The 25,811-nt window shown below is 50.7% G+C and overlaps 2 protein-coding genes across 8 annotated transcripts in view; one reads left to right on the top strand and one right to left on the bottom strand.

Annotated features, from left to right (window-relative positions):
- Nucleotides 1-206: 206 nt before the first annotated feature.
- On the top strand, nucleotides 207-15,855 carry PRPH2 (peripherin 2). Its single transcript, XM_059701704.1, has 3 exons — nucleotides 207-998; nucleotides 12,002-12,248; nucleotides 15,643-15,855. Exons 1-3 carry the CDS (start codon nucleotides 418-420, stop codon nucleotides 15,853-15,855), a joined length of 1,041 nt encoding a protein of 346 aa, XP_059557687.1. The 5' UTR covers nucleotides 207-417.
- Nucleotides 13,804-25,811, bottom strand: part of UBR2 (ubiquitin protein ligase E3 component n-recognin 2) — a 122,195-nt gene continuing 110,187 nt past the window's right edge. For 4 of the 7 annotated variants that reach the window (XM_059701694.1, XM_059701692.1, XM_059701693.1 and 1 more), the window contains 3 exons: nucleotides 25,506-25,676; nucleotides 24,096-24,197; nucleotides 20,639-22,795 (listed from right to left, as the gene is read on the bottom strand). In XM_059701694.1, coding sequence (XP_059557677.1) covers nucleotides 22,654-22,795; nucleotides 24,096-24,197; nucleotides 25,506-25,676 — 415 coding nt within the window. In that variant the 3' untranslated portion in view covers nucleotides 20,639-22,653. The other 3 variants (XM_059701695.1, XR_009453509.1, XM_059701697.1) reach the window with 3 other exon arrangements.

Here is a 25,811-nt window from a genome sequence, read left to right on the forward strand (position 1 = left end):
CTGGAGCCCATCGCTCTGGCCAGCCTTGTCCTTTTGCTCCTGACTCCCCGAGCTGAGCCCAGGGTTCTGCTCCAGGGTGTCCATGGAGGCGCCTTCTGGGCAGGTTTTGAAGCGGGCATGGCTTTATCTAATGGGATGAACCTGGCTAAAGAGATTAGCAAGGTGTCTTGCGGCTCCCACTTCTAATCTGCACCTTCAGGCTGTCCCTTCCTGGCTGGGAAGGAGCTGCAGAAACGGCCGGAGGACTGGCCCCTTCAGGAGCCGGGACTGAGCTGAGGGGGTCCCGGGCGAGGGGGCGTCACCATGGGGAGCCCCCAGAGCAGCGCCCCTCTGGAGGCCCTGAGCCCTCGGCCCCGGGCGCGCTAAGGTCACGGGTGGGAGCTGCGCGCGGGAGGCTGCCGGACCGCACCCTGCACCATGGCGCTGCTGAAAGTCAGCTTTGACCAGAAGAGGCGGGTCAAGTTGGCCCAGGGGCTCTGGCTCCTGAACTGGCTCGCGGTGCTGGCCGGCACCGTGGTCTTCGGCCTGGGGCTCTTCCTGAAGGTCGAGCTCCGGAAGAGGAGTGATGTGATGGGCAACTCGGAGAGCCACCTGGTGCCCAACTCCTTGATCGGGGTGGGGGTGCTGTCCTGTGCCGTCCACGCTCTGGCCGGCAAGGTCTGCTACGACGCCCTGGACCCGGCCAAGTACGCCAAGTGGAAGCCCTGGCTGAGGCCGTACCTGGCCGCCTGCGTCCTCCTCCAGGCGGCCCTCCTGCTGGCGGCGCTCTGCTGCCTCCTCCTGCGCGGCTCCCTGGAGAGCGCGCTGGCCCTGGGGCTCCGGCAGGGCCTGCGGTTCTACCGCGACACGGACACGCCCGGCCGCTGCTACATGAAGAAGACCATCGACCTGCTGCAGATCGAGTTCAGATGCTGCGGCAACAACGGCTTCCGGGACTGGTTTGAGATTCAGTGGATCAGCAACCGCTACCTGGACTTTTCCTCCAAGGAAGTCAAAGAGTGAGTGGCCCCCGCCCCGGGTCGGCGCCGAAGGGGCCTGGAAGCCGGTGTCCTGTCCCCCCCGGGGGTGGTCGCTGTGCGGCACTTCTCGCCGTGCCTGCCAGGCTGTGCTGGGGGCACCTATGGAATTGCTGATGTTCTGACAGGTTGTCTATAAAGGCGGCAACTTCCTATGGTCCAACCTAAGGTTTGGCTATGGTGGGAGGAGGGTGTCGGCTATAAAGGGTGTCCCAAAATTCACGCAAGAAGTAATTTCGATAGAAAACACAGGTTTATAATTAAAAATTGTAAGTTTTTTGTTGATTCATAAAGTATACAGTATAGGGTTATGTATGGAATAGCATATCGGGTAAATGGCCTCCGCGGCTTTGCTGGCACATACACACTCTTTTGTTATTGCCTGAGCAGCCGCATTTTCAAAGAAGAATGGTCCGATGGTGCCTCCAGCCCCAAATCCGCACCAAACAGTGACACGTTGTGGGTGCATTTGTTTCTCAACAATAACTCGTGGATTTTCTGAACCCCAAATGCGACAATTTTGTCGATTAACCAAGCCATCAAGATGAACATGAGCCTCATCGAAATTCAGCCACATTCATGCAAAAACCGTCATGGAAAATTTCAACAAAAGAGGGCATATGTGCCAGCAAAGCCGTGGAGGCCATTTACCCGATATGCTACTCCATACATAACCCGATACGGTATACTTTATGAATCAATAAAAAATTTACAAGTTTTAATTATAAACCTCTGTTTTCTATCGAAATTACTTCTTGCGTGAATTTCGGGACAGCCTTTATAAGCTGTGGGATAGGCGTGCGGGGCTGTGGCATTCGTAGAGCACATGTCCTGAGATGCTGGCCAGCTCGTCCCCTTCACTCAAAGTACCTGGATTCAGTCCCGGGGGCTCGCATTTCCTGGTTGGTTCCCTTTCTCCCGCCTTTGGGGCCTGAGCACCTACCTCAAGGTGTGTCCTTGGGCGTGGGGGGAAGAGCGGGGGACGGGCAGTCAGGGAGTCGAGGCCGTGGCTGTGGCTCTGCTGTTAGCTGGCCGGGGACCGTGGGTAAGTCACTTGCCCTGGGCCGTCGCTTGCCCAGCGGTTAGATAAAGGCACTGGAATAATCTTGGAGGTCGCCTCCTGGCTCTGTCTAGAGCAGCGGTTCTCAACCTGTGGGTCGCGACCCCTTTGGGGGTCGAACGACCCTTTCACACGGGTCGCCTAAGACCATCGGAAAACACATCTATAATTACATATTGTTTTTGTGATTCATCACTATGCTTTAATTATGTTCAATTTGTAACAATGGAAATACATCCTGCATATCAGATATTTACATGACGATTCTTAACAGTAGCAACATTACAGTTACGAAGTAGCAACGAAAATAATTTTATGGTTGGGGGTCACCACAACATGAGGAACTGTATTAAAGGGTCGCGGCATTAGGAAGGTTGAGAACCGCTGGTCTAGAGCCTGGCATACAGCAGGTGCTCATTAAATGTTTCCTTCTTAAATCATAGCAGTGCCACTGGGTGAAGTGTGTCTGAAGTGTTGTCTGTGCAAATATAAGAGCCTGGGTGGGAAGCCGGGAGGTGCTGGTGGGAGAGAATCTCGCCTGGAGCTGCAGTCCCCACGTGCGCGATGCCAGCACACGGCTCTGCCCGTGTACCACCGCCCCCCCCCCCCCCCCCCCCCCGCCACAGGGAGAGGGCAGCCTGCTCCAGCCTCTCCCCGTGTCCTGGCTGAGCGAGAGGTCGGTTATCATCCAGGCGAGTTTCCTGTAAGGCTGGCGAGTCCAGGGGACTTGCACACAGGGTGTGGGGCACACGGGCAGCGGGGAATGGTTGGAGCCCAGACCACAGCACCAACAAACCCAGAAGGCTGCCCCTTGTGAGCTTTGCAACCCTGCCCCTCGGATGGAAGGGAAGGCAGACGAAGGTCACTGCTGGGATGCCGTTTTCTCTGCGGCTGGGGATTACTACAAATCCTAGTCAAGGAGAGACTTGCAAACTGCTCTGCCCTCCCTCGGTGACAGGTCTGCAGGGACAGCACTGGAGGCGTGGTCTAGGGAAGGTGCCCCGGGAGGGCATGAAGCCAGAGGGACAAGCAGCATTCCTGGGATGGGGCCGGGTGTGGGGGGGGGGGTAAGGGGGGAGATTGTTGTAGAACCAGCCCTTGTGAGCTTTGCAACCCTGCCTTTTCCTGTCATTTCCCTTGACTGCCTTCTGCACAGGGTCAGTCCTTGGAGACTTTAAAACCTCTCTGTAATCCCCAAATCCCCTTCTGTCCCAAAGCGGAGAAATTCCCCAGGTTGTTCCACTCTCGTGGTCAGCATGGCCACGTTTCCAGGCACACATTAAGCTCAGTGCTCCACACCAACTTGTTCAGATTGTTAAAAGGTATCTCTGTTACGCAAAAAAACCAGGTGACAACATTAAGAGAAACAAAAACAGGAAAAGAAATTCAAGTCAGGTTCTCAGTCACAACTAAACATCACTCGCTTTAGTTTTTTCACGTTTCATTCTAGTCTTGTTAACATCCACATAACGACACAGCGTAACCAGGCGTAATGACAACCGAGTGCCCATTTTGCAATTTGATGGTATAACTTTCGCATAATGTTCCAAATGGTCATTTCCTCTCAGCATCACTGCGATATAATTAACAAATATAAACATTATGGGAGGTTACGGTGCACATTGTGTTGATGTGATACATTTATATGTTGTAAAGTGATTACCACCATAGCCTCAGCTGGCTCCTTCATTATGTGACATAATTAGAATCTCCCGTCTGTAGTGAGGACATTTAAGATCTACTCTCTTGAGCAACTTTTTTTTTGCAATTTTCAAGCATGTAACACAGTATTGTTAACTGTGGTCACTATGATGTGCATTAGATCCCCATAACTTGTTCATCTTATAATTGGACTAGAGGCCCAGTGCACAAAATTTGTGCAGGGGAGGTAAGGGGGGCCCACAGCCCAGCCTGCACCCTCTCCAATCCGGGACCCCTGTGGGATCAGGCCTAAATCAGCAGTCAGACATCCCTCTTGCATTCTAACCACTCACCTGCCTGCCTGCCTGCCTGATTGCCCCTAACCCCTCTGCCTGCCTGCCTGATTGCCCCTAATTGCTCCCCTGCTGGCCTGATTGCCCCTAATTGCTCCCCTGCTGGCCTGATCACCCCTAACTGCTCCACTGTCAACCTGATCGCCCCAACCGCCTCTGCCACTGTGACTTTGTCTGGAAGGACGTCCAGAATGACGTCCAGAAGGTCGTTTGGCTGTCCAGTCTAATTAGCATATTATGCTTTTATTAGTATAGATGTTTGTGCACTTTGACCAATATCGTCCCTGTCCCCAAAGCCCCTGGCAACCATCAATTTAGTGCCTGTTCTATGCATTTGGGTTTTCCGATTCCACATATATGTGATATGAAACAGTATTTGTCTAAAACGATTATGATCACCGATTGTGTAATATTCCACTGGGCAAATGGACACACTTAAGTGGTCATTTAGGATGTCTTTCCCCTGCCTTTCTCTCTCTCTCTCTCTCTCTCTCTCTCTCTCTCTCTCTTTCTTTCTTCCCTCCCCCCCGCCCCCCACTTCCCTTCGGCTACATTTCTAGAACTGGAACTGCAGAACTGAAATCCTTTCTCCTTTCCTCCCCGCCCCCACAGTGACGTCACACCCGTGTTGCTAAGGGAACAGCCTGATAGGTTCCCTTGACAGAGAGGCGACATCTCATTTCCCACAAACTTAAATTAATGATCAGTGGGTGAAACCGTGAGGAGGTGAGCTCCTTGGGGCTGTGACCAGAAAGCTTGGTGGGGCTGGATTTGCCTGAGGGCCAGCGCTAGCCGCCCCCATGCCTGTTGGTGGAAAGAACAAAGGCATGAACGAGAGAACTTGAGTGGCACCTCTCCCCCCGCCACACACACACTAACATTTCTTTCTGTTTGCATTTTGACTGCTCACTTAGAAAGATTACCAAGTTTACCTGACAAAGCTGGATCCCCAGCACAGAAAGTGCGTTTATGTGTTTGAGATGACAAAGCATGGAGTCGTGGTGAGCCTTCGCCTTTTCTTTCTTTCTTTAAAGTTTTTTTTTTTTAAATATATTTTATTGATTTTTTACAGAGAGGAAGGGAGAAGGAGAGGGATAGAGAGTTAGAAACATCGATGAGAGAGAAACGTTGATCAGCTGCCTCCTGCACATCCTCTACTGGGGATGTGCCCGCAACCCAGGTACATGCCCTTGACCGGAATCGAACCTGGGACCCTTCAGTCGGCAGGCCGACGCTCTATCCACTGAGCCACACCGGTCAGGGCAGCACTCGTCTTTTCCTGGCTTTTCTCAGCAGCATCCTCGGGGCTGGACTTCTGAGGCCACAGAGGTGGGAGAAGCCAGGTCTCTGGAGGGGGATTTGTGGTTCTCGGCCAGTGCCTTTATGTTTTGCGTTTTCAACTTTCCTTTCAGAAAACTCAAGCAGCCACAAAAGCAGAGAGATTTAACGAACTCCCGTGTACACATCACCCAGCTTCAACAAACATTTTGCCTTTCTGGTTTCATTAACGCAAATCCTGGGCATGGTTTCCCTTTACTTGTAAATACTTTAGGAGGCATTTCATAAGGAGGGTGGTGGTGTGTTTTTCTTTTTGTTTAACGTAAGTACAATTAATCATCTCAACAAAATTAGCATTAATATTATCTAATACCCAGACTGTTCAATATTCTGATCGTCTCAAAATGTCTTTTCCGGCTGGTTTGTTCAGATCAGGATCCCAACCGAGCCCACACTCTGCACTTGGTTGCTTCTCTGAGCCTCTCTCCTCTATATCAGTTATCTTTTTCTGAAAAACAAACTGAAACAAACAAAAAATGTTTGTATTGATTTCAGAGAGACAGGAAGGGAGAAACATCCATGTGAGAGAGAAAATGGGCTGGTTGCCTCCCGCAGGCACCCCAACCTGGGATTGAACCCACAACCTGGGCATGTGCCCCGACCGGGAATTGAACCAGTGACCTTTTGGTGCACGGGCGACGCTCAGCCGAACGAGCCACTCCGGCCAGGGCGGCGGTTACCTTTTTATGCCACGAGGGTCTTGGAGAAAGGGCTGCTTGTCCTGCAGAATTCCCCTCGCTCTCGAGTTAGGCAACGGCAGCCACGCTGTCTTCTTGTCCTGCCCGCTCTCCCGTGAGCCAGCTCAGGGCTGAGGGGCCATCGGATTGAGGTTTGGTTTCGGCAAGAGGTTCAGAGGGTGCTGCGCTGGGCACCTGACCGCATCACACCAGGAGGGCATGGGGTCCTCGCCTGCTTAGAGCAATTCCTTCGCCATTTCCTGTTTTCGGGATGAGCAGAGCTTCGGTGTCTTGGGGTGAGGCAGACGGGAAGGAGCTCAGAGGCGCGGCGCCAGGAACGCTTAGCCGGGAGGCCTGGCCTGGGCTCCAGAACAAGGGGAGAAGTTGGCACCAAACTCTCACTTTACTGTCCTGCAAGGGGACCCGCTGGCTATAGGCATCTCTTCCTCTTCCTGAACAATTTATAAACATCTCAAGCAGTTCTACACGTTGGCTAGAAGCTCCCTGAGGACAGGGCCGTGTCCCCCCCTCGAGACTGGGGCTCCCTGAGGACAGGGCCGTGTCCCCCCCTCGAGACTGGGGCTCCCTGAGGACAGGGCCGTGTCCCCCCCTCAGACTGGGGCTCCCTGAGGTCAGGGCTGTGTCCCCCTCCGACTGGGGCTCCCTGAGGACAGGGCTGTGTCTCCCCTTCTTATGACCCCCTCACCACCTGCAGGACTTTATACTCTGCGGCTACCCAGAAAGGAAATGCGAACCCCGCACTTGCTGTACACCAGGTGCTCTGTGTGTATACCCCACCCCGTCTCCGCCACAGGCCCGTCAGGAACTATATGGCCATTTCTCAGATGAGGAAACTGAGGCTCACAGAGGTCGCTGCCAAGGCGCGATGGGGGTCAGGCGGGGACTGACTCAGCAGCTACACTCCTGCCTCCCTCCTCCCCTGCGGTGCTCGTCTCCGTTCGGCTTTCCTCATTGACTGATGGACTCACTGACTGAATTATGTGGGTTTCCCCAGGGAAACTCTGACGCGATGATTTTCCCGTCAGAGGTGGCTGGGCCATGGGACAGTGGTCTGCGGACCCTGGTGGTCCGTGAGGTCCAAAGATTGGCGACCGCTGGGCTAGAGCACAGGCTCATCAATTAAACCTCAGGAGCCTGGAGCCCTGAGCAGAGCGCGGTTTGCAGCCGGGGCCGGATATAAACAGCCCCCCCCCCCCCCCAGGAGCCTCTGCCGGCTTCGTCTTAAGAGGGTGAGTGGGGCCGTCACCTGTGCTTGGACCAGGGCCAGCGCCGAGCAGACAGACGTGCTTCTGGGGAGGGAGGGGTCTAGACCTGTGGCCCCAAGGGGTCCCCGGCTGGAGGGAGGCACAGCCATGCCCTCAGGGAGCCCCAGTCAAGGGGGGACACGGCCCTGTCCTCAGGGAGCCCCAGTGTGAGGGGGACACGGCCCTGTCCTCAGGGAGCCCCAGTCTGAGGGGACATGGCCCTGTCCTCAGGGAGCCCCAGTCTGACGGGGACACAGCCCTGTCCTCAGGGAGCCCCAGTCTGGCGGGGGGGGGACACGGCCCTGCCCTGTAGGGACCAGCAAGGTGGCTTCTCCACTGGGGTCAGCGAGGTGGGGGAAGGCGCCGCCCAGAAGGCCAGTGCAGGCTGCAGGCGGCTCCGACCCGGGGCCTCAGCCGCAGAACCGCAGGCCTGGCCCTCAGGCCGGTCCCGGAGGCAGGGCCACTGCCCTTCCCCTGCTGCAGAACCACCAGGTCCCAGGGAGCGGGCCCTGCGTGGGGGGACCCCCTTCTCCCCGGCTGCACCCCGTGCAGGTCTCAGCTCACCCACAGCCGCGGAGAGGGCAGGGTCCCCACCCCAGCCCCGGAGAGAGGAGTCAGTGCCGCTCACAGAGGCAGGCCGGGGCTGACGCGGGCTCTCTCCGGGGAGGCGCTGGGCCGGCCCAGGGGGACACTGTGCTGGTGGACAGGGCGCCGGGGCCCCCAGGCAGGGAGGGGCGGCAGCAGGGAGCTGAGCTCCTCCGGGTGAGGAGAGGAGGAGGAGGCCGGGCGGGGCTGGTCTTGGGTGGGAGACACTGTCTGCTCCGCCCGCTGGGCTGCTCACCCGCAGTCAGTGGGGTTGGAGCGAGAACTTCTCCAGCAGCCGCTGCCTCGGACACAGGTGCCTCCTGCTCACAGCAGCGCTCACAGCCTCCGCACAGTGGGCAGGGCCCATGCACCCTCTCGTCTGTCCCCAGCGGTGTGTCCCCTTGTCACAGAGGCTCCCTGGGAGCCAGGAGCCTGGCTCACGGCTCTTCGAAGCCTTTCACGTGGATCCCTTCGTGTGACCCTTGTGTCGATCCCCACTTCACAGATGAGGGAGCTGAGGCCCAGGGAGGTGAGGGGTTCCCCCGGGGGATGGACGGGGCAGACACCCAGGCGTCCTGCTCTTCTCAGCGGGACCACCCGTGCACCCAGGGCCGCCCCCTCCTCGGGCAGTGGGTCCTGTCCATGCAGGAAAGGTCGGTGTGGAAATATGGTCGCCGTTACCCAGGCATGGATTGTTCTGGAGCCAAGGAGGCCACCTTGTACAGAGTTTTCTTTCTTTCTTTCTTTTTTTAAAAATATATTTTATTGATTTTTTTACAGAGAGGAAGGGAGAGAGATAGAGCTAGAAACACCGATCAGAGAGAAACATCAACCAGCCGCCTCCCGCACCCCCCCCACTGGGGATGTGCCTGCAACCAAGGTACACGCCCTCGACCGGAATCGAACCCGGGACCCTTCAGTCCACAGGCTGACGCGCTATCCACTGAGCCAAACCGGCTAGGGCTGTACAGAGCTTTCTTAGTCTTACTCAGACGGACAGCAAAGGACAGTTCACTGAAAAGGAATCACAAATGGATCTTTCCAAATATATACATACACATATATATTTTATGGCTTTCAGAGAGGAAGGGAGAGGGAGAGAGAGGGGAACATCAATGATGAGAATCACTGATGGGCTGCCTCCTGCACACCCCCTACTGGGGATCGAGCCCACAACCCAGCATGTGCTCTGACCGGGAATTGAACCGTGACCTCCTGGTTTATAGGTCAATGCTCACTCACACCAGCTGGGCTGGATCTGTTTTTCAGTCTCAAGTTTTATTAAGTGAAAATATGAACGCTTCAGGACTTCGTGTGTCATCCTCGCGCAGGCGCCCCGCGAATCTCCGTACGTTCCAGTTTAGTGTATGTGCTGCAGAGCGAGCACCACAGATGGCCCTTCAACATGTGAGACACCAGACTCCGCTCATGAGAGGAGTGGAAATTAAAACAACCGCGAGATACTATTTTTTTAGTCCTCACCCAAGGATATGTTCTCTCTCTCTCTCTCTCTCTCTCTCTCTCTCTCTTTTTGAGAGAAACATCAATGTGAGAGCGAAACATGGGTCAGTTGCCTCCCGTACTCGCCCTGACCAGGAATTGAACCCACAATCTTCTGGTGTACGGACGACACTCCAGCCAACCAAGCCACGGAGACGGGATCCAAGATACTCTTTCCATGGGTCAGCTTTCACTATCATCTATCAGACCCGTGTGGGCTTGGCTGTGGGGAGGGGCTCTCGCAGGTGTGGCTGGTGGGTGTGCCTGCCCAGCCCCGAGGAGAGAGGCAGAAGGCATCTGGTGTGGTCACAGACGGACCCACCTCTGGCGCAGGAATGCATCTTCTAGGAACTGACCCTCTAGATAAACTTACACATGCAGAACGACATGTGCATGTTTGTATTAACAGGAGGCTGGGAAACCCCAAGCGCCCCCCACGGGAACTGCACAGCACCCCCGGAACCATCTGCACAGTGGGGACACCATACAGCTCACCCAACACCTGAGCACACTCTCCACTGGCAGATATAAATCATCTTCAAGACATTGTTAAGGGTAAAAACACAGTAGGATAGCTGTAGCCAGTTTGGCTCAGTGGAGAGAACATCGGCCTGTGGAGTGAAGGGTCCTGGGTTCGATTCCAGCCAAAGGCACATACCTCGGTTGCAGACTGGGTCCCTGGCCACTGGTCAGGCTGTATGTGGAGGGCAACTCATCGCTGTGTCTCTCTCACATCGATGTTTCTCTCTCCCTCCCTCCCTTTCACTCTTTAGGAAAAAAAAAGACAGTAGTATATAATGCTGCCACTTAGGTTAAAAAAAAAAAATGCAAACCAGGAAGAGTAACATTTATGGAACCCGTGTTTGCTTGTCCCTGCATGAAGCCTCCCCAAAGGGTCAGACACGTTGGCCAAGGGGGGGCTGGAGGGACGAGAATGAGGGGGAGTTTTATTGCACGAAGGAGATTTTACTTAGAAGCTAAATATGAAAATCTACTTATATTGTCTTTATTTTTAATATATATATATATTTTTTAGTTATTGACTTTAGAGAGGGAGAGGAAGGGGAGAAACACTGATTTGTTGTTCCACTTATTTATGCATTCATTGGCCGATTCTTGTAAGTGCTCTGGCTGGGGATCGAACACAACCTTGGCGTCCTGGGATGATGCTCTAACAAACTGAGCTCCCCGGCCAGGGCGAAGGTCCTTTTTTAGAGTGCAATGATCATTTCAGTGAATATTGTTGAACACGATTTCTATTTTAAACAATTACAGGCTTTCTATTCTTGTGCTGTAAAAGTCTGCTATTATATGAAATGCACTGTTCATGTGCAACTTAAACAATTTTTTTTTTACTCAAGATAACATGCACACAGTCAGGTGTGCAAATCTCAATGGCGTTTGACACATACAGACCTGGTCAGGTAGGGCATCGCCAGCCGCCTGATGGGGAGGGGAGACCCGTCACTATAGAGACGTCTCCTCCTCTTGAATCTGAACCCACACGAACGTATGGTGTGCTCCAACCCAGTACATACAGAAATACAGAAATGCGGAGTTAAGTGGGTGCATCCTTCAGGTGAGTAAGGAGTGCCCACCCAGCTGTCAGTGACAGAGTTCATGAGGATGGTGAGCAAACGGTGAGCAAAGCGAGGGGCAAGCCTCAGCCCCTGCACGGGCCCTGACACATCTGTTGGGAAGAGCCGACCTGGCCAGAGGGGTCTTGGTCCCAAAGGGGGAGATGAAGTTGGAGGGAGGGCCGGGGGCTGAAGCCTGATGGCCACGAATACAAGGCAGAGTCCCGCCCTCCTGTCGCTCTGACCAGCCTGCCATGGTTCTAAGAGGTCATCGCCTGCCAGGGACGATGGATGACCACTACCCTCCCCAATCGCAACCCTCTTGAGCAGGGGCGGGGAGCGTCCAGCTGTGGGCCAAGGCCCGGGAAATCGTTTGGTCTGGCCTTGCCCAGGCATTAGGGGTGAGTTAATTCAATGTTTGACCAAATATAACAGGCTCATTTTTAAAAATAACTGTCTTTTTTTAAAAAGTATGTTTTTATTGATTTCAGAGAAGGAGAGGGAGAGAGAGATGAAAACATCAATGATGAGAGAGAATCATTGATCGGCTGCTTCCTGCACATCCCACACTGGGAACTGAGCCCACAACCTGGGCATGTGGCCTTGATCAGAATCAAACTTGGGACCTCTCAGTGCCCAGTCCGACACTCTATCCACGGAGTCAAACTGGCTAGGCTAATTTTTAAATTGATAATTTTGTATGGCCCGCAAATGATGTTATAAATACCCAAATGGCCCTTGGCCAAAAAAAAGGTTCCCCACCCCTGCTCCAGAACATAAGTTCCAGCAAGGCAGGGGCACCGACCGGCTCCCGGGGGTCACTGCTCCATCTTCAGTGCCTAGAACACTGGCTGGCCCATAGTCTGTGCACAGCAAATATGACCGAGAGAGCAAATGCATGAGTGAATGGGACTGTGGCGGGGCCGGGAGGAACTGGCACCGGGTGAAAAGTCCGCGAAGCCCTCTCAAGTTGTTTATTTTTCCTCCAGCCGCATCAAGAGCAACGTGGATGGGAGGTACCTGGTGGACGGTGTCCCCTTTAGCTGCTGCAACCCCAACTCGCCACGGCCCTGCATCCAGTACCAGCTCACCAACAACTCGGCGCACTACAGCTACGACCACCAGACGGAGGAGCTCAACCTGTGGGTGCGAGGCTGCAGGGCCGCCCTGCTGAGCTACTACAGCAGCCTCATGAACTCCATGGGTGCCGTCACGCTCCTCGTCTGGCTCTTTGACGTAGGCTCCTGGCCCGGGGTGGGGAGCAGGGGAAGAGGGAGCCATCTGCCCATTTGGATTCATTGTATTTTATTTTCATTTTTTAAATCCTCACCTGAGGATATTTTTCCCATTGATTTTCAGACAGAGTGGAAGGAGTGGGGGAGAGAGAAACATCAACGTGAGAGAGACACATTGATTGGCTGCCTCCCGCACCTGCCCTGACCAGGGTCAGGAATCGAACCCGCAACCGAAGTACGTGCTCTTGACCAGGAATTGAACCCACAACCCTTCGGCCCATGGGCTGACGCTCTGAGCAACCAGCCAGGGCCTATTTGGATTTAAAGGGAAGAAACTGGGCCTGGAGCACATGCCTCCCTCCCTCCCTCCCTCCTTGGAACCAGCTCTCTGCCTGGCTGTGGGTCAGGAAGGCCAAGGCTTGAACCCCAAGACCTCCACGTTCCATTTGTTTGTTTCTGTCCTCTTGCTTAAAAAATAATTTATTGAGGTGAAATTCATAGGACATAAAAGCAACCATTTTAAGTGAATACAGGGGCATTTAGAACATCCACAATGTTACGCAGCCACCACCTCTACCTAGCCCCCAAACGCGTCCATCACCCCCAAAGAAAACCGCATACCCGTTAAGCAGTCATTCTCCAATCCCCCAGCCCACGCCCCAGGCAGCCCCCAATCTGTGGTCTGTCCTTGTGGATTTACCTATTCTGGGCACTTCATATGGATGGAATCATGTATTAGGCGGCCTTTGGTTTGGCTGCTTTCACTTTGCATGTATTAGAGGTCCAGCCTGTGCCTCCACTTTTTGGTCTGAGGTCTTGGAAAGTACTTCACCTCTCTGTTATATGGAGCTGACAGCACTTAGCTCGGGGACCACTGACCAGGTATGGGTGAACACTCAGCAAATGCGAGCTCGTTGGATTCATGCTTCTTTTGAGATGTCCATCACTGTTTACCCGATATTCTAATGATCTGTGGCTTCATCTTATCTCGGCTGTAAGGCTGAATTCCTCTCTGTAGCCACAGGGCTTGGCATGTAGTAAGCCCTCAGTGAATGCTGAATTCCTTTACAGAAGAGATTTCACAACCCTACCATGGGCGCTGTCCTGGGTGCTGAATGGGGTGTGCATTAACCCTTTGCGCTCCAATTTTATTTTTGGAATTCAAACAGTCTGGTCCGAACTGGAAGTCCTTCCTCTCTTGGTTGCAGTAGTTCCCTGGCGGAAATTGCTAATTAGCTTGATCACCAACTCAGCTTGACGTTGGACCTGCTACTAGCGCCTGGTCTGTCGAGTCAGCCTCGACGTTGGAGCGCAAAAGGTTAATGAGTGGCAGACCACGGTGGCACAGAGAAAATCCAGACTCCAAATTCCAAGTGTACAAAATCAGAAACATTGGGTGGGGAACTTTCTGTCAGAGAAGATTCACCGAACGGTTTAGTCTCTCTCTGTCTATGGGAATTCTCATGCAGCGGTGCCCTTGGCTGACACCCCACTAGCCAGTTACCGAGAGGGCTGTGCTCCCTGAGGCGGGTGGGGAGGGAGGGCTTCCTGTAACGTTGAGGCAGAGTCCTGGGAACAGTGGGTAGAATTAGGAGAGAAGCTTACTGCTGGAAGGCTGGGCTCACTGGCTGCCTCTCAGCGCAGCACCTTTCCAGGAACCAGCTCGCTGTGGACAGGGAACTCCAATGCCCCTGACGTTTACTGGAGGCCTTCCGTGGGCAGAGCCTTGTGATGGGCACAGGGCGGCTGGGTTAAGACAGGATGCTGCCCTGAGCCTTGCCCTCCGGACTTTACAACCCAGTTAGCAGATGACTTCTGAGCCGTGAACCTAAGGGAACCATTGCCAAGTGCAAAACTCAGTGCAGCGTGGGCCGCCTTCAGGAAAGCAGGAGGGGCCACAGTGGGTACGGGCAGGAAGAGGACTTCCAGGAAGAGGTGTGTCCCCACTGCTAAAACTATTAAACTCTCCGTGGGCCGTAACGATAACTTAAACTCTATTAGCTACTGTTATCATCTACCTTAATTATAAAATGCTCCCAGAGTAGCCATTTTCAGTCCTTTTCATCTCATGGCACACATAAACTAATTATTAAAATTCTGTGGCACCCCCCCCCCCCAAATTTTTCCGATCTGACAAAAAAAAAAAGTGTAATTTTGATTCACTCACACCAGACAACGATGGTTGTGTAGATGTTGTCATTTTTTTATTTGATAATCTAAGGGGAAAGAGGTCAGTGCCCCTGATCGAATAGTCAGACGTCACAGCATGTTTTATACATTCTTGCAACACGTGGGTTGAATATTGCTGCCCCATAGCATTCATTCAGCAGATGTTTACCGAGGCCCTCCACCAGCCAGTGCGGTTCCAGGGCAATTCACTGGGTGAACGAGATGGAACAGGGTCACCCCTGCCGCGGGGGGCGGACGCTCTCCATTAGCGAGCCTAGGCCCCTCCCAGAGTTTGCTGTACCCTAAAAGGAGAAGTATGTGAGAGCAAACCATGATTGTGTAGAAACGGGTGGCTAACACAATGCAACAGACAGCTGAAAGCAACACTCACCACACTAATAACCGATTACAGCCGACACCTCTATTCACCCTCTCTGTGCACCAGGTGCCACGGCCTACACATACGGAAGTGTCACAGCACACACATGGGGCAGGCGATACTGATCTGAAAACCTGCAAACCAGATGAGTAAACAGGTTTCCTCATCACATGTCTAAGTGCCAGAGCTGGGCTCGGACCCTAGATGTTTTGGCACCAGTGTCTGCCCCAGTGACGACTAGTGAACAAATCCAAACAAACCACCCACTCACCCCCACACTGCTGAAGATAACAGAAGTAGAGAAAACCACATAGCATATTGTTTGCAGAAAAGGAAAATTTAAAATTCCTTCCAGCAAATAGCTACTGAATACCCAATGTGTGCCAAACAATGTGCTAGGAAGTGGGGGGCACAGGACGGGGTGGGGGGGCACAGGGAGAAGGAGCCCAGGCCTAATGCCCCCAGGACAGGAGAGACCTGAGAGGATGGGGGAGGAGGAGGAGGAGCAGGGACAGGCACCACGGAGGGCTGAAGCTGAATTAACAGGTGAGTGTGGAGAGGAACAACATTCGAGGCAGGGAAAGTAGCAAATGGTACAGACTGGGGAAGAGAGAGGCTGGGGTGCGGAGGATCCCAAAGAAGCACAGGGTGGCTGGAAAGGGAGAGGGGAGAGGTGATGAGGTTGGATAGGGGCCAGCATCTTGGGTGCCCCAGCAAGACTCATCAGAGCCCGCCTCATTGAAGGGCCCTGGTCATGAACAGGCCAACGGCTCCCCTGGTTTCCTGGCAGCCCCACTCCCCCGCTACTCCTCCCAGACCTCCATTAAGTCTCCTCTCCCCCAACCAGGTGACCGCCACGACTGGGCTGCGCTACCTGCACACGGCACTGGAAAGTGTGTCCAATCCCGAAGACCCCGAGTGCGAGAGCGAGGGCTGGCTGCTGGAAAAGAGCGTGCCAGACACCTGGAAGGCCTTTCTGGAGGGCCTGAAAAAGCTGGGCAAGAGCAACCAGGTGGAAGCCGAGGGCGCAGGTGCAGGCCAGGCCCCCGAGGCTGGCTGATGGCCCCAGGTCCCCTCCCTCCAGAACACTGAGAAGTAATGGACTCCAAGAAATGCGGACACACACCCTTGTTCAATCTGAAGTTCCCAAGGAGGACAGCCACCTCACAGACTCTCCCTGATGGTGGGATGAAAAGTTTAGGGTCCCTAAAAGCATCTATCAAACATGTTGAATGAATGACTCAAAATGTGAGTGAATGAGCCCCTTCAGGCCCACTGCTCTAGCACATGGTCTCACGGTGGCCTCAGGGGTCTCTGGGGATGACCAGCCCACACCTGTCTCCCTCACGGCACCCATCTCAGTTCCACCCTGAGACTACTGGCCACACCGAGGGCTGCTTCCCTTTGCTGCGTTGCCATTCTAAGCTCCAAGAGGCTTCATTCTACATCCAGATGTCACCAGGTGCATAAGCACAGGAGTCTGAACAAAAGTACTGGCCATGTTATTCTTTTAAAAAATGCCAAGATTGACAGGTCAGCCACTGTATTTGCTTAATGGCAGAAAGTGGGGGACAATTATACTCTTCTAAGGGTACCAGACTCTCCAAAGCAGGGAGGGCTCAAAAGAAGAATTCTCTAATGACGGGGCAAGAGCATTTAGAGACAGAGGATTGTTTCTCCCCACCAAAAACGCAGGTAAAGGCCTGCTCCGTCTCAGTCACGTGCCCTCACTTGGCCAGGAGTGAGCTACGGGTGGAGGAAGTCAAGCTGTTGTCATGTCCCAGCAGCATCCCGCCCCGAAAGGTCTGGGTGGGCTCCTCTGGCTCTGGGGGAACGGCTGCCCTTCCGTGGAAGAGGAGCAACCATCAGATGGGAGTCTACCCTTCGGAGACCAGGCCTCCCCTCGTGGTGGGCCCAGGGATGCCCGCACAGGTGGGCGTGTCAGCCCCCGTGGGCAACACTCATTGTCTACAGTGGAGGGCAGAGTCCTCTGGGAGCTTCTTCCTGTTTCTATCCCCAGACAGCCAGCCTTCAAAGCAACATTCCTGGGATGCCTCTGCATTAAAGAGGATTCTTCGAGACAGCCCGTCTTCCTGAGCTAGCACTGCAACCGCAGTTCCCAGTTCCTTCAGGAGAGAGAGAGAGGAAGCCTGTTTAGCTGAAGGAGAGAATGATTTCACTGCCGCCCTGAGTTTCCGGGGTGGAGAAAGCAAGACTTCTGGAGCTGCCTGGGTGTGTTTTGGGCTCTAACCTCCCCAGGCTTAAGACCCAACAAAGATGTTTGGACCCTCAGATTTTGGTCCCAGGTTTAATTTGACTCCTGATTCCTTGGGCCCTCCTTCCAGAGCCCTCTTTCCTCTCAGGAGCGCTGAGAACCATGGGGAGAGTGCTGCTCTAGGCCAGATGTGTAACTAAGCTGTACAATAGACATTAAAATTACATTGTATGAAAACCACTTTTGTGTACAGTATGAAAATGCCTATCTTAGCCCATTCAACAGCATGTATTACAGGATCCCCAACTTTACCTAATATATATATTTATATTTAATATATATTAATTTATATATATATATATATATATATATATATATATATATATATATATATATATAATATTTTTGATTTCAGAGAGGAAGGGAAAGGGAGAGATAGAAACATCAATGATGAGAGAGAATCAATGATAGGCTGCCTCCTGCAGGCTTCACACTGGGGATTGAGCCCACAACCCGGACGTGTGCCCTTGACCAGAATCAAACCCAGGACCCTTCAGTCCGCAGGCCGGCTAGGGCTCTACCTAATATTTTTTAACAAAACCAAACCTGACACGAAGCAGAAGCATTGTTCATGACCAGGGTAGCTGTGTTTCAACAGCATGGGAGTCACCTCCTTTCTGCCTTCTTACTCTTACCTGCAAGAACAGTGACTATCAATTTATCCAAATAATCGCAACATTTTGCTAGAGTCTGGACCACAGCTGAATTTACCTACTATTTCAATGTGTGGTATCTTACTTTAGTGATTTAAGTAAAAATTCCAAAGCATTTTCCCCCTGCTCTGGCCAAAACGTATTTCCCCAAACAGGGAAATATGGATCTCGATGGGTCCAGGTTATAGGGCAGGTAGAAGCAACTTTAGGGTCTGAGGACAAAGGACTAACTGACCCTCCAATAATGATCACCAGTTGGTTCAGAGCAGACTTAGAAGAGCTGCATCTTAATAGATCTCCTCAGGGAGCCATAGTTGCCAGAGAAAGCTGGCCCACCTCGTCTGGTCACCGGCCAGTGCCCAGTGAACTCTGGCACCCGGTTCTCCCTGGTGTCTAACCTCAGTCTTTCCTTGGGCCAGTGCAAATTCATTTCACCCAAGGGACTCCAAGATTTCAAAGTCCTGCTAGCCTAGCCCTGGGATAGGGTGAGAGGTAAAGACAGTGCCTTAGGACTTCTATTTTCTTACTTATTTTTAAAAATATATTTTATTGATTTTTTACAGAGAGGGAGGGAGAGGGAGTTAGAAACATCGATGAGAAAGAAACATCCATCAGCTGCCTCCTGCATACCCCTTACTGGGGATGTGCCCACAACCATGGTACGTACCCTTGACCGGAATTGAACCTGGGACCCTTCAGTCCGCAGCCCGACGCTCTATCCACTGAGCCAAACCGGTTAGAGCAGGACTTTTATTTTTAAAACACTCCACAGTGCAGAAGTATGCAATGCTTATTCTGAACATTTAGGAAGGTGGATTTCCTAGAATTTGTGGCCTCAGCTCAATGACCCAGTCTGTTGCAATACAGTGAAACCAGGACTGAGCCACCAGCAGCACATAAACCCCAAGTGACCTCAATACGGATTAATAAGATTAGCTGCTTGCTCTGCACGCGGCCCTGCCCCTCCTCTTCTGGGACCTGTGGTGCTACGCCAGAAGGTTTGCAGCTTAGCCTGGTGGCGGGGGGGGCCAAAGCAATTAGGGCCTCTGACCTGCACTAGATAAAAAGATGGCTGATGACAGCATGGCCAGCCAGTTGTGCTGTGTGTTGGGAATAGGGACATGGGGGAGTGGGGATGCCTTCCCAGTCCTCAGTGGACTTGAGATTGGCTTCAAGGGAGGAATTATCAGTCCTTAACTCCTGATGCACTGTCTGTCTTGTCCTCCAGAGGATGAGTATAAATAGCAAAGTTAAAAGAATGTAGTACAAGGATGGTGTGGATTAAGTTATATATAAAGGAAAACTCCTGTTTACCCAAGTGGAATGAAAACTTAGGTCCAAACAAAATCCTGTACATGAATGTTTATAGTGGCTTTATTTATAATCACCAAAACTTTCCCAAATGTCCTTCACCTATTAACTGCACAAGCGCTACCTGGTGATGCAAACACTTGAAGATAAAAGGTGTGTGTTGTTATTTCATGTAAATTCATCTGCTGTGTGTGCACAATTCAACAGCATGTATTACAGGACTCCCAACTCTTTGGCGACCAAAGGAAATATGGATGGCCATCAAACACATACCTTCTTCTTTTTCTCTTTTTTTTAAATCCTCACCTGAGGATATTTTTCCATTGATTTTTAGAGAGTGGAAGGGAGAGGGAAGAGAGAAACACTGATATGAAAGAGACACATCAATTAGTTGCTTCCCACATGTGCCCCCAAAAGGGCTGGAAGCCTGAAACTGAGATATGTGCCCTTGACCAGAATTGAACCTGGAACCCTACAGTCCACAGGCCGATGCTCTACCCACTGAGCCAAATCGGCTAGGGCTGCATGCCTTCTTTGTGAGAGAAGCAGTCTCAAAAGGTTACATAAGATAGTTATAAAACATTATGGAAGCCCTAACTGGTTTGGCTCAGTGGACAGAGCGTCAGCCTGCGGACCGAAGGGTCCCAGGTTCGATTCCGGTCAAGGGCATGTACCTTGGTTGCGGGCACATCCCCAGTGGGGAGTGTGCAGGAGGCAGCTGAATCGATGTTTCTCTCTCATTGATGTTTCTAACTCTCTATACCTTCCCCTTTCTCTCTGTGAAAAATCAATAAAATATATATTAAAAAAAAAAACATTATGGAAGAGGCAAGGCAAAGGGATGGGGAAAAAAATTAGTGGTTGCCAGGGGTCAGGATGGGAGAGCTTGGGTGATGGAACTATTCTATTTCTTGATTGCGGTTGTTGTTAAACAAACCTCAAAAACCCTGACTTGGAAAACAAGAGTAGCAACAGAGCAAGGAGTGTATCACAGGGCTTAATGAGCCCTGGACCTGATGACACTACGACCAGGGAAGGGAGGAAGCCGAAAGCAGCATTAATGATGGGGGGTAACACAATGGAAACTTGCTTTTTCAGTGTGATCCTTTCCTTTGAAGAGAATTTTAAAAAGTATAGCAGAAAAAAAAAAATAAGAGTACAGCCGAGTTCTCGTAGGCAATGCTTCCCTGGCACTGGATGCCACTCCTCTCCTACCTGTCTCTCTCATAAGCAGAAAGTGTCTGGGAGTGTGGAAGAACAAGACTGGGATCAAGTGAAAAGAGTTTACACCTGGAGACAGGTCTCGGCATTGGGAGAGACTCCCAGTGCCCCCTTTTCTCGTGCCTTGAGGTCCATAATGGTTTAGAAAGTTCACAAGCTGTCATAGCCAATTAACAGGGAAATTAATCAGCTGAAATGATGATCAAGCTTTCTATGGGAAGGTCAAGACGTCTGGCTAATGGCCATAACAGACACTAATAACATAAGCATCTTAAATGCCAAGCTAATACACATGTCCCACTTTACTTGTAGCAAGGTGACATGGGGAACACTTCCAGGGTATTTCAGTGTGAAACAAAATGAAAATGTAGACAGACCCAAAGTAATGTCAACACCTAAAGCATTTATTTGGATATCTTTAAGCTTTTTACATATGATACATTCCAAATTTTACAAGTTTTCCACAGATATTAAAGTTATAGCCAATTTATTAAACATATATGATTTTCCCTGATATAGAAAGCATGTTACATAAACATTTCCACAATAAACATAATACATGCGGAACAAATCATAATACTAAGATAATTCATTAGATAGGGAAGACAATTAGCTTAGTGAATCAAACATTATTTCATTTTCTAAATTTATCTTCTCTCAGACTCTGACATTCTCAGAGAGTGAAATCCAGGGATGACACCCTCAGTCCTAAAAGCTGAAAAATGCTCATGATTTGGTTAAAACGTCCATAATCCATTTATGAGGGAGAGACCAGACCTGGTCTTTTAAATTGAATCTTGGTGAACATTATTGAGAAAAGCCAAAAGAAGCTGGACTTAAAAGCTAAAGGAATGGGGGTGTGACAAAAGCCAAAATAAACATTAATATCATTATGCCATCCATAGTCCAAACCATCCCATCTTACCAATGGCAAAAAGGCCAGAAAAAAGGGGAGAGCACGAGGTTCTAATCTGGATTTTCTTCCTGTTGGGTGCGAAGCGCCTCCTCTCCTCTGGGTGAGTCAGTCCCAAGCAAGACGGGTCAAGGTCATCCTTTCAGAAGACCACCGTGGAGAGGAAGCAGTGACTGCAGCTTCTGCACCCCCTCTTACTTTAGCCTGAAGCCTGGATTCTAACCTTCCTCCTGGGTACACTGTGGTGTGTGTAAAGTTGAGTGTGATGGAACTTTTAGATGCAGTTCAAAAAAAAACAACAAAACCGAGTGAAAGGATTACTTGCATTGGCTAAAAAAAAAAAAAAAAAATCCAAGAGCCTTTCATTATTCATTTGTCCCTTAGCCTCATCTTAGAGAGGCTCCGAATTCATTCCTCCACAAAATCTGCCATCAATCTGTGTGTATCCAAGCTCTTGGCGCGTGTACATCAAACAGAGTGGCCAGTGGTATATAATAGTTGTAATGAATTTTACTAAGCGGCTATCATTCTAGGAAGGCACCTCTTAGTAAAAACAGTAATGTTTAGAAAGAATAAAAACCCTGGGCACACAGGCTGTCCCAGGAATGTACTAAGTGAGCCAGCACGTAACCAGCAATCCATCTTTCCAGGAAATGCGAGTAGGGAAGGGGGGACAGGAACTTCAAAACAGTTCTTTTTTTTCCCTGCTAGTGTTTGACTCTAGAGGCATACACGTCTCCATTTAGTCTTAGAAATAAAAGAATATATTGTCTGAAAAATAAGGATACTCTATAACTTTTCAAAAAGCCCTTTAAAATGAGTTTTTCTCTCTCAAAGCCAGAAGTCTTGCCAAAGAAAATAAAATAAAAAATCCAACCTTTCACGGCTCTGAAAACCACGCAGCATTTGAAGAAACAACTGCCTCCCCTTCCTCACAGGGGTTCCTCATGCACAAGGGCCCTCGTCCTCTGACAGCCGACGCAGACAAGGGAAAGGTGCTTTCCAAATCCACTGCTTTGCTCTTAGAGGTGGGTCCGTCAGCAGAGGGGACGCCAACCCAGTCCATGTTGAGTCACTGAACGGGACAAGGACATGTGACCCCAATAGACCAGAGACTTCGTTTCCTCCTGCTGGTGAGTCAGCTTCAGGCGCACAGTGCCCTGCCATCAGTACTGTAACCTGGCTCAGATGACTGGGAACGGTCAAACGCAGTCAGGTACCCACAGAGGGGCTGTGTCCAGCCCAGGAAGAGAAGCTTCTTGCAAGAAGTTATGTTTGAGGGATACAGCAAATGGTGCAAGAAAATATGCTGACGGAAGATGATTTTCATCAGTCCCTAGAGCCAGAAACTATAAAAATAAAACTGGGAAGAAAAGCTAACTAAGGAATTTATTTCCAAATCCAGTGGAATTGATTTCCTATTCTTTTTCTTGAAAAGCTGCTGGGTTACAAAAATCCGAGTTTATGTTTTTGGTAGCGCAGTGACTATAAATGTTGCCAGTCAATGCCAACCAGTGTCTGATTTGCTTCCTGTGCGTGTCCGATTTCCTCTGTGATACTGTGCTGGTGCCAGAGCTTCTGAATCTTCTTAAATCGCTCTTTGCACAAATGTAAAGGATTTCCCCGTCTAGAAAGAAGACAGATGTCACTCTGGATGCATTCTGTTTATTCATCTATTTTATCTCAGCCTTTCCTGGTTTAGGAAAAGTTATAAGTTATTGCTTTTAGATCCTCTGCAAAATTTCTGTTTGGCAGGCGACTGTGGTTATTAAGACGTTAGTTTTGCAGGTTTGCTAGGAGGAGCTGAAAGGGAGTAAGTGCTGAAAAAAGAGGAAAATGCACAGGAGCTATACTTCCTCAGACAGGGCTGAGGGAACAGGGCAGGGCTGAGCAGGAGGGTCTGGGTTGAGAAGCTAAAACTACCAATTCATTGTCCATTTCATTGGCTGAAGGTAAACAGAAGGGCGGGGCAGGGGAGAGGATAGAAGGAAAACCACAGGGGTGCATGTGTTCCTCAGAGTACTATCTTTCAGCCACAAAGTCTAAGCAAAGCAGCCAGATGTGAATAACATCTGGGCCTAATGTAACTAAGCACAGGTTTTGGTGAGTTCATGCCTGGGGCCTCTGCTCCCAATTCACAGGACACACTCCTCTCACTCTCTAACCAGGGCCCCTCCTAAGAGCCCACACTCCTTAGGGAACAGGAAAAACCATCACCAGGTGGCATGTGCCTACAACCTCGCAGCTAAGCACCTGGGGCCGCCCATCTACTTATTCTGCCTGTTTCCCGACCTTGAACTTCTGAACTTCAAGGCTGGATGGTTATATCTAGGTTAAGACTTACCTTCTTTGGGCAAAAAGAGATGGTCTAACAAATTTTGAAATAGTACTTGAGGGAACTGCTGTTAGCATTTTGCTTATAACGGAAGATATCATAGAAGTGATTAAGCCTGTTGTGTTGCTCTATATGTCCTAAATCGTTGTCCCCCAGATTCTTACGTAATAAGCCCATTTCTTATCGATGAAGATTTGCTCTCTTTAGATCACGTGAAGAGCCCGGGTCTCCCCATACAAAGCCACACCAGTTCCAACGGGCTCTCCCTACAGAGCTCTGATGCCGTGGGTGCCACATGGCAATTCAAACAGTTCTGACTCTCTGGAGTGAGAAATGGGAACAAGCCGCAGCCTGTCTTGTTCTTTCCTTTATCTATCCCGATGGCCCTCATGACAGTCTAAGGGCTGGGAAAGGGAGTGCCGACCAGGAGTCCACAGATACCAGCCATCTCTGCCAGAACAGAAGCCCTGTGGCAGCCTGGGCTGTGAGCAGACCGGCCTCCGAGCCACATGGCTCACCATGCTCACCATGTACTGAAGGCTCTGGAGGCCCAGAGTCAGTGAACCCAGCCCCCCAGGATGGGGGCCCTTACCTGAGTAGCTGGTCAGTCTCCCCATAGTCATCAAGGTACGGAGGAGAATAAAAACAGCCTTTGGTTCTGCCGGCTAAAAATAGCACCTGACATTCCCGTACTCTGTAGAGAGACCATTTACATGTTATACATTACAACCAAGGTTTGGCTTCAGCTCCAAACGGGTTGAAGTCTTATAAAACTAAACAGACAACAGCATTTACAGCAGAGACAGAGGAGTATCAACACATCATTAAAATCACTGAAATGACTGTACTGTAAGTCAATACAGTGAGAAAGTGGAACACTGTGGAATAAGAATTGACAGCTCCCATAATAGCAGCATTTAAAAAACTGTTAAGTGTGAGAAAGTTAACTTCTAAACATAAAATAGTTACTGGTATTTTTAACCACTATCCTGAGAAAATGACCCATTAAAAAATGGTATACAAACATTCTGAATTAGGCTGACTTGAAACACAAAGCAATACTGTACATGACAAAAAGAATTTTGAAATATGACAGACCGGGGAAAATGCTACTTGCACATTTCTCCCTAAGGGCTATTTAAAAAAGTGTCTCTTGAGCCCTGACAGGTTTGCTTGACTTTTTAAAAATGGAGCTCAATTCAACAGTTATTGAGAACCTATCACATACAAGAAACTGTCAGGCACTGAGATGACTAAGATACGGAGATGGTCTATGCCCCGAGGAGCTCACACTCATGTCCCTTCTCTCCTTCAAACCCTGAAACGGCTTTCATCTCCCTCAGAGACGACACTGGGACACGCCAGGAGCCACGAGTCTCCCCATGATTCCATCCACCCCAGTGACACCAGCCTCCTGGCTCTTTCTAACACACGGCAGGCACATTCCCCAGCCACTGTGTACTTGCTGCTCCCTTTCTAGAATGCTCTACCACTTCTTTAGGTCTTTCTTCAAGTTACTTTTCCAGGGAACCTTCCCTGGTTCCCTATCTAAAATTCAACCCCCAGCTGCCATTTCCTATTCCCCTCCTTTGCACACAGCACTTTCTAAATCCTTACCAGCTTGTTTATCTCCTGTCTCCCTCACTAGAAGAGGAGCCCAGGAAGGCGAGACTTCGGTCTGCTTTGTTGACTACTGCATTCTCAATGCCCAGGATACACAAGTCATAATAAGTATTTGTTGTATGTTGTTGAACACACACAACTATATACATTGACCTGTAATATGTCCGAATCCAAAACCATGACGATACAACAAAAGGAGTAATTGTGACTAAATCTGGGTAGAAAATCTAGTCAGGCTCCCCATGTTCTTCAAATGAATACAGTACATGCGAACAGCAGTCTGGGAATTCTCTGCAATGCGGCAGCTTTAGTGCCACCCTTTGACAGGCATGCACTGCAGTAGATGCAAAGCTAACAAGCTCCCTCAGGGCTCACCTACCTCAGGAAGATGCACACTCCAGAACCACAGGAGTAGGTGTGAGCCGTGCAAGCACCCACATCCTCTCCGTCCAGTTCAGCCTGGCAGCAGTAGCTCTGGGAGCACAGCAGAGTTCCACACACAAGGCACAGAGTTGGGGTTCTGCTCTTATCACCGCCTGATTTGGGGCACCTCCATGGAACAACAACAAAAAAAAGCACAAGTCATTGCTCTGCAGAAGAGGGGCTGAAGAGCTGGTGGTGGTAAAACCACTGTGGAGCCAAACAGTGCAACAGCAGGTAGAGCTGAAGTTGCCTGCACCCTATG

Source organism: Myotis daubentonii, chromosome 6 (genome assembly GCF_963259705.1).
Source record: "Myotis daubentonii chromosome 6, mMyoDau2.1, whole genome shotgun sequence".
Taxonomy (NCBI): domain Eukaryota; kingdom Metazoa; phylum Chordata; class Mammalia; order Chiroptera; family Vespertilionidae; genus Myotis; species Myotis daubentonii.

Excerpts from the sequence above, each read along its gene's own strand:
- PRPH2 (XM_059701704.1), top strand. The coding sequence starts at position 418 with ATGGCGCTGCTGAAAGTCAGCTTTGACCAGAAGAGGCGGGTCAAGTTG. Across the intron at positions 999-12,001 it reads TCCTCCAAGGAAGTCAAAGA|CCGCATCAAGAGCAACGTGG; the intron begins GTGAGTGGCCCC and ends TTTTTCCTCCAG. Across the intron at positions 12,249-15,642 it reads TCCTCGTCTGGCTCTTTGAC|GTGACCGCCACGACTGGGCT; the intron begins GTAGGCTCCTGG and ends TCCCCCAACCAG.